At 40.5% G+C, this 8,912-nt stretch overlaps 1 protein-coding gene across 1 annotated transcript; it reads left to right on the top strand.

Annotated features, from left to right (window-relative positions):
* The first annotated feature begins 287 nt into the window (after positions 1 to 287).
* On the top strand, positions 288 to 1,788 carry kcnk15 (potassium channel, subfamily K, member 15). The gene is made up of 2 exons (XM_070840105.1): positions 288 to 585; positions 785 to 1,788. Exons 1-2 carry the CDS (start codon positions 288 to 290, stop codon positions 1,786 to 1,788), a joined length of 1,302 nt encoding a protein of 433 aa, XP_070696206.1.
* Positions 1,789 to 8,912: the final 7,124 nt, after the last annotated feature.

Genomic DNA, 8,912 nt, shown 5'->3' with positions numbered 1-8,912 from the left:
CTTTTTATTGGTGACAGGTTTGCGCATGCGAAGAGGCACGCTGAGGCCACTTACTTAAACAGATGACCGTGTCGAGAGCTTCGATCGCTCTCGATGCGCACCGCAGGATATGCGAGTTTTTACATAAACACCCAATCTGAACCTGGTGACATAGATTTCCAGGTTTTATCTTCCTACACGCCTCTCCCGCTACTACGTTTAACGCAACAGGCTGCAGCAGCACCAATGTGGAGGCTACGCTGAGCAGCAGTGCCACCTGTAACTGTGCCCGTCTGCCCCCGACTTTCATGCCGACACCGAGGATGAAGAAGCAAAACGTCCGGACCCTGTCGCTCATCCTCTGCATGTTCTCCTACTTGCTGGTCGGCGCAGCGGTGTTTGACGCGCTGGAGTCCGAGTCGGAGAGCTCTCGCAGACGCATCTTGGAGCAGAAGCGCAACGAGATGAAGAAGAAGTACCGCTTCTCCGAGGACGACTACCGCGAAATCGAGCGAGTGGTGCTGCAAGCTGAGCCCCATCGCGCCGGGAGACAGTGGAAATTCGCTGGCTCTTTTTACTTTGCCATAACAGTCATCACCACCATTGGTAAGTTGATGTAATGCTTCTATATGAGGGATAGTGTGTCACTGTCTGGCTACAGTATTTACAGTGGATATTTTTTTTCTATATGAATGCAACATTTAACGTTTGTTTTAAAAGACTAAATTGGTCCATGCTTAACCATCCGAGCCTTGCCACAGTATGCGTCACAGTGGTCCTTTTATTTCCACCTCTCTGCATTAAGGTTATGGACATGCAGCACCAGGCACAGATGCGGGAAAGGTCTTCTGCATGTTCTACGCTGTGCTGGGCATCCCTCTCACTCTGGTCATGTTCCAGAGCCTGGGAGAAAGGATGAATACGTTTGTCCGCTATCTCCTACACAAGGTGAAGCAGTGCCTGGGCTTTAGACGCACTGAGGTGTCCATGGAGAACATGGTCCTGGTGGGCTTCCTGTCCTGCATTGGAACACTGTGTGTTGGGGCTGCAGCTTTTTCTCACTTTGAGGGATGGAGCTTCTTCCATGCTTACTACTACTGCTTCATTACACTCACGACTATTGGCTTTGGGGACTTTGTGGCCCTGCAGAAAAAGGAGGACCTCCAGGAGAAAACGCCCTATGTGGCATTCAGCTTCATGTACATCCTGGTGGGGCTAACTGTTATTGGGGCCTTCCTGAACTTGGTGGTGCTTCGCTTCCTCACAATGAACACTGAGGATGAGAGGAGAGATGCTCAAGAGAGGGCGTCGCTGAAGAGGGACAGAGGCCTCCTGGATGGGGCCCTGGGTCTCCACGTTGTAGGGGAACAGAGCAGAGACAGAGACAGGAACAGGAGCAATGTGACGCACAGCCGTAGCCACAGTACGCTCTTCCTCCCGATGGAGGAAGGAACCAGCCGCATCAACCTCATTGCCTCCCCAGCGGAGGACCAGGAGAGACAAAGAAGCCCCTGCAGACACAAGCTGCATTTTCAGATCAAGGCAGGCAGACACAGGCCAGAGTCGAGCCTCAGCTCCCTGTGCTCCTGTGTGTGCTACCGCTTGGGGATTTGTGATAGTCCTCTGATGTCCCGCAGTGAACACCACGGCTGCCATATCAATTCGGTCTACTACAACTCAGTCTCCTATAGGATCCAGGGCTGCTCGCCAGGTTCCAGGGACAACACTGGGCTCTCTTCCCCAGGAAGCACGCCCTCACCCGGGCATAGCTTCCGGGAGTTCCCTCGTTTAAGGAGAAAGTCAGTGTAAAGAGATCTATAGTGAGGAGAGAGCGTTTGCACTCTCACAGACCATATGTAAACAGTTTTTTCGATGACATTGTATTTTGTGTTACACATCTTTTGTGCATGTCAGAGGACACTGATTCTGTTAAACGACTAAGTTGTCAGTTGTGGCTATTGAAAAATAATTTTACTTGTTAAGCAAGGATGACACTTCCTATCCTCTTTTACCATGACATTATTTATGTTAGTGATTCTGCTGTTTTCCTCGCATGTAAGCCAAAGTGCAATGCATGCTAAAGAGAATGTATAGCACACAATGTGGATGCATGAGTGCTATGTTAACAGTTGGGCTTTTAATCTACAATTTTAACAAAAGTATTTTGGATATAGTGCTTTATGACTTTAATTGTTCAGTGAAGGTATATGAATGATCCTCAGTGGACTCTGCTCCTGCTTAAGACAAAGCCCATGTTCCATGCCATAGCTAGAAGATGTCATTATACTTTTATATCAAAAAAGCCTTAAAGAACTTTGACCAAGCACATGAGATATGTGGCTTCTTAGCTCAGTGAATTTAATGAATCCTTTTATTACTTATCATGGGGAGAGGGGGGGCAGAATAACTCTTCTGTGCATTGTTAGCACTAATGCACTCTAATATACAGAGATTATGATTGTTACACGAGTGACTCAAATGTAATGGATGTAGCACACAACAGATATGTAGCAGGCTACTTGTAATCTTCCCACAGCCTTTGAACAGTTGTCACTTTTCAGCCAGGGAGGTGTTGTTTCCTTGAATAGTTGGTTTGTAGTCAGATTTGATGTGAGTCTCTTACAGTATTGTTTTATTAAACCAAAGGAAAGGACGATTAAATGCGTGTGTGTGCTTTTATTTTAGTTGAAGCTTGCGTAGTGATTGAGCAACTCGCATTTGTATGAGGCTGTCAAGCTTTTGTGTTCATTTGTCTTCCACTGCTATGTTATGGTGGTACAGAGGAAAATAACGGAGACTAACTGATGAGAAAACCCAGTAAGCATTAATTTGGTGATATCTGCAAAAGAATTGTAGATGTGGAGGTTAAAATTATGGAATCATAGTCATTGAAATGCTGTTGAAACAATGGTTATACGTAACCAGGGTTCAGTTCAAGTTAGCTCACGATTAACCCACAAGTTTTTTGTTTTTTTTATCGGCAAGTCACCAAATGAGTGCTCACTGGGAAAATAACAGTGGTGGGATGTAACTGAGTGCATTTTCTCAAGTGTTGAAAACTTGAGATACTTACTTGAGTATTTGCATTTCATGCGATTTTTATTTGTACTTGACAACAATTCAGTAGGAAATATTGTATTTTATGCTCTGCTACATTTATGTGACAGCTTCAGTTACTTGTTACTTTCCAGATTCAGACTTAACATAGGCATATGGTTGGCTTCTAAAATAAGTAGACCATTGCAGATTAAACTACCCAACAGTATTTAAAGTAACTAGTGTTGTCTCCACCTTCACCAACTACAACAGTAAAATGCTCCTTACATATAAGGTCATTGGTAATAACAGTTCAATGATAAAATATATAACAGTACAGGGCCCCTTTGTCAGAATTATTCCTTTCACTTTAAGTATGTTTTGCTAAAAATACATGCACACTTTTTCTTTAACGACCAGTGTGCAAGATTTAGTGGCATCTAGTAGTGAAATTGCAGATTGCAACCAACTGGATACCCCTTGGCTCACTCCTCCCTCTGAAGAAGTTATGGTGGCTGATGAGCCACTTGTGCTGAATAATATAATATAATATAATACAATATAATATAAAATAATAATAGTATGATCTTCCATTTGTCACAACACAAAACAGTAATCCTCTCCTTTCTTCTTTGTCTTCCAACCAGTGCATTTGTGCCATTCACTTCAATGTAAAAATGCAAAAGTCCGTCCGGCTACTCTAGAATATGGTGATGCCCCGTGGCTGACTCCGTGAAAAAGGACCCACTCTGTATGTAGATATAAAAGGTTCATTTGAAGCTATTGGAAACATAATGACTCTTAGTTTCAGGTGATTATTCACTACTGAAAACATAACCATAAATACTATATTCAATTTTCGCTAATGGATCCCCCTAAATCCTACAAATCGAACCTTTTAATGACATTTTCAGTGCAGGACTATTTCATACTATTTTATATTGCAGTAATGTTACTAAGTAAAAGACTTGAATACATTCTTGAAAATCCCTTCACCCAGGCCGTCCTGTGTTGTCTCTTGACTAAGGTGCACACTTGGGTCCAAATATAAAATCCAGCCTGGGGCTTTTACTGCCTTACCACTTGTAACTCTCTCAAGCATTCCTGACTGTCTGAACTATAAAATGATAATAATAAAATGGCCATCAGCAACAAAAACCAAATAATACCTCCACTGTCTATTGCAGCACCTAATATTTCAATTCATTAAACACCATGCCTTCTCTGCTGTCAGCAGATAAAATCACATCGTTTGTCATAAACTCTGTATACTGACTGCCACTTTTTTGCTACTTTTTAAACCCGTTTTTGGTTTGTAATGAGGAACTTTCATGACATCTTTACATAAGTGTCCCCAAGCATACATATCGAGCCATCTGTTGATCTGCTGTAAAACCAGGCTACTTTACATATAAATGTAAAACTGATTGGGCTATAGAATCTGAGATGGTGATTGGTTTATGAAATACCATCTGCTACGGCTGCTTGGGGTAGAAATAGGTGTGTTTGCACTCTTCCTTACATTATCACATCAAATGCTCTGATTCTCTCATACTGTGCATTAAGTCAAGTTAAACTAGTAAAAGTGTTCGTCCTCTTTCAAATAGCCAGGATATTCATCTTTCTGTATAATTTACGACAGGGAGAAGGGAGGAGAGTTAAGATTCAATAACTGTGACAAGGGTGCCCTCTACAGGTGATGACACTCTTTGGGGGGATTTGAGGAAGAGGAAGTCACAAAGATGAATATTAAACATTTCACCACTAGAGGGCAATACATGCCCATGACTTGATTTAATGCAGACACAGGACTTAAGGATCCATAAAGGGTCTAAGCCTGAGACTTTGTGATGTCGAGAGCTTCTTGAGTTCTTGTCCAGGTCTTTCGCAAACTAGTTCACAAAGGCTTAAAAGAGCAGCATATAAGTCAAGTTAAGATATATATGCAAATACCACAAACCACAGGTTTGCCTCAAAAGGTTTCTCTGCACACAATTAGATGTCATTCAGGAGAGGTAGAAATTAATCCAACTTGATGGTTGTATGAAGAAAGTATGATGAAATACCAGACCTGAATCACTGCAATTTTTTGTATTAAAAGTAGCAATTAAAAGTGTGATGAAAAGTATTGTGAGTTCTACCACATCATGCTGTCATATAGCTGATCAGCTTCATTACTGCTGAGTGCTTTGCCAAACATTAAACATTTTTTAAACTATTTTCTGTTGATTACTTCATTGTGCATATACTGTATATACATATGTTAACACATCCACAGCTGATCAAGAGGAACATACTCACTGTCAGGTTTCACTGTCACAGAGAACAGAAAAATACAACTGTCCCTGGATGATTTCTCTGAGTGCACTGCTGTACTGTATGCTTACATTATCCACAAACCCTTTGCTCATTGACTAGCCTTGTCGCCATAATTTCATTAGATAATCAATATCTGTCAAATCAACATTTGTAGCTATCATTTCTAATACAAATTAGGCTACATTGTTTGTACTGAATACATTGATTCAAATATTAATTTTCCAGGAACCGGTTATCAAACGAACTGCCTGAGTGAATCAGAAAATATTGGCACAAAACCAGGACACAATTACTTTACAATGATGGATTACAGCAGAGATGTCCAAACTTTTGTAACAGAGAGGCTAACACAGCTACAAATGACATGGCATCATGTCCTATGGATTGGCCACTTCACGTGTTAGTCTCATTTGGATGATCTTGGATAAGAGGTTTGGGTTAAAAAGAACGAGTACATTCCTGCTGCTACTTCAAATTTTATCTCGTTATTGTCCTTGAATTTTTTGCTATTGTATCCAGAAGGTAGAATTCATGCTGGCTAAAGTGGATTGAAACAGAGAGAGATGATCTTTCTTCTCCTAATACATTAGTATAACATAAACCCGAGAAAATTCCCTCTGGTGACAAGGAATCCCTTCATCTTATGTAGCCATTTTATTATCCACCCAAACAATTTTAGGTTTTGTGAGAGTTTTTTTGTGCCCAAGGACATGGATCAAAGTAAAGCGCTCCTGCTAAAATGAATGATCTTGAAAGGGATCAAATAGATGGGACCTGGTGCTAGTAGTCTGTAGAGAGATAGCTATACTTCTGAGGATTACTGTAAATGAATTTTAAATGTAAAAATATAGTTTGTTGTAAAGTCACATCAGCCTAATGTCTCTTATTATTTCTTTTCCCTGTAGAAGTGAATAAATAGCATTTCCCACGCAGGGGCTCTCAGTGTATGCAGTGCATGTTCTCTGTGTGGTTGTGTTTATTTTTTTCCCCATACACACTATATATTCTGCTGTATGTATATATAGATACCATTTGTCTTCAGATGAGGCTCAAACCAAATGACATCTCTTGTGACACAGATAATCAGTCAATTTTAAAGTGTCTGTTCCATTTAGCAACTGATGACTGCTAGAACGTGTGCATCAAAAGCTTTATGAAATAAATCGTCTATCATCTATCTGTCTACCTAAAACCAAATCTTCATTGCCATTGTTAAACAAACTCCTGTCTGATCTCTTCACTGTGAGATGTGACACTGCATACAGCTACAGGGTCTTTGTTTATTAATCAAACTAAAATAAGTTAAGTCGATAAAAAGCCCTTCCTCAGTACCAGCGCTGGGGTGCCCTAGAGCAAGGCCCTTAGCCCCAACTGCCCCAGTGGCCAGCAGGTCACTCTGTGGTTGTGCTGGGAAACCTCCAGGTGTGAATGTGTGTCTCTGTGCAGGTGTGGTCAGGGTCAGCTGGGCTCCCAGTGAAGTTTACCTGAATAAATGAAGGTGAAAAAGAGACAGAATAATATATTACTGAGTTGAATTACTTTAAAAGAATGACAATTTGGCACATGTATCAGAAATCCTTGTATCTGATTGCCTAATCCTACATGTGATCATTCACTTGAATCGCTTGAAAGCTGCACTTGAAGTGTCCTTCTACACTTTAATGTAAGTACGAGCAAGTTGCTTGATAAACGCTGTGTTCTTCCTCACTGTCTTGACCACCTTTTTACCTACAGGACATTTACATCCTTATCTGTGATTTTAGGGAGCTTGATAAATCCTCTGCTTCTACAACTGACAATAAAAATCATTTTAATATCCATGGAAGTGCACTGAGCCCGAGTAACTAAGAAACAGTTGAGGGTTTAGGGCAGATGCATGCAGCGTTTGTAGTTGCCGCTGGGAGGCAGTGACACCCTGAATGTCTCGCACAATGTGCCTCCTATGTTTGCCCAGCTGTAGCTTGTTTGCCATCATTACCCCCCAACTCCCCACCTCCCCGTCCTCTTTATTACTGCCACTACTGCTCTGAGTATGAGATGGAGGTTAGTGATGATGAATAACAATTAGGATATTTCTGAACAGACATCAATGATGAGACCAATATCAATATGAGATTTTTATTCACTAAGTTTTTCATTGTTCATTTCAGTACACTGTAGCATGGCTCAAACAACACAATAATCAAACACAAACTTCAAACTGATATCTGAGCAAATAAATTGGACACCGGCAAACACACTCACACACACACGGACACACACAAAGGACAAAATAATCACATCCTTTCTTGCTGAATTCTCTGCATGAGAGTCATTAATGGCTTTAAATGAGCAGAAGCTGCCACCGATACAACTGATCTGTGTGTGAAATGGAATTAGTTGGCTGAAGATGACAAGTGGAATCTTTTATAGCCAATACTCATTTCTCATTGTGCCAGTGTAAACGATGCTTTTTTTGGCCACTGTTAACAAATGACACCGACAGCTCACATTTTCTGCTTCCCATTGACATGTAATCAATTTAACTGATACAATCATCTATATAATGACTGGTACATAATCCTTTTATCCTCTCATCGCAGTTGGTGTCTGACGGAAGCAGCTACAGAGAGTACAGGTGAGGAAAGTATGCAAGTACTTGGGCTGTAGTACTTGCATGGCCATACTTACTCATTTTAAGATGTATGCAAAAGACACATGATCCACTTATGAAGTACAATACATTGTGTTAGAGAACAACAATGAAGCATATACCCATAGAAATTTCATAGAACAGTAGCTCCACTGCGATATTAGAATTATCAATAATAATGCAATTATTTCACGTATAAAATAATCTAACCCTCTGAAAGAGTCTCACATTTCTTAAAGCAGGACCTTATGGGGTATTTGTACATTGTGATATTGGTGTTCTCACATATAGCTGAAAGATATGAATGCTTCTTTTATTCAGTGGTGGAATATAACTCTTTTCACAAGTAGTTTTTAGGTTTTTTTCATACAACTTATACTTATAAGACCAGTATATATTGGAGTTAATAACACATCAGGGTTAATAATCTAGAAATATGACCCAGTTGATCCAGTAATACAGTCAATAAAAAGTACACATTATTGATAATTCTGTGTAGTTTTGCATTATGAATTTGATCCATTGTAAGTATAAAAATATTAATCAAAGCAGTAATGCTTTTGTAGTTTAACTCATCGGTCATTTCAGTTGTGGGACTTTTACTTACAGTGTAATTTTACACTCTGGTAATGCTACTTTTTCTTTCGTAAAGGCTCTGAATATTTCCTCCACTGTGATTATATGATAGTCATCTGATCAGTTGGATCATCCCTGAGGCCTCATGTGTACCACATATAGCACCAGAACTTCTAACAATCGATCAGAGCTGCTGATGCTCCACATCCCAGTGCTTCTAGTTAGTCTCTGAGCAATTAGCCTGCTTGGATCCTAGTGAGTGCAGAGCAGATCATGGTTAATCTCACTCCCTTTTCACATTTTCTCTTTTCTTTATCGATCCTTTTATCTCCAGTTGAACACATGCTTTTTGCTTTTCTTCAGAGTTTGA

Source organism: Pempheris klunzingeri, chromosome 11 (genome assembly GCF_042242105.1).
Source record: "Pempheris klunzingeri isolate RE-2024b chromosome 11, fPemKlu1.hap1, whole genome shotgun sequence".
Lineage (NCBI taxonomy): Eukaryota > Metazoa > Chordata > Actinopteri > Acropomatiformes > Pempheridae > Pempheris > Pempheris klunzingeri.
The sequence above is the reverse complement of the archived record's forward strand: the minus strand, read 5'-3'. Positions and strand labels throughout refer to the sequence as shown.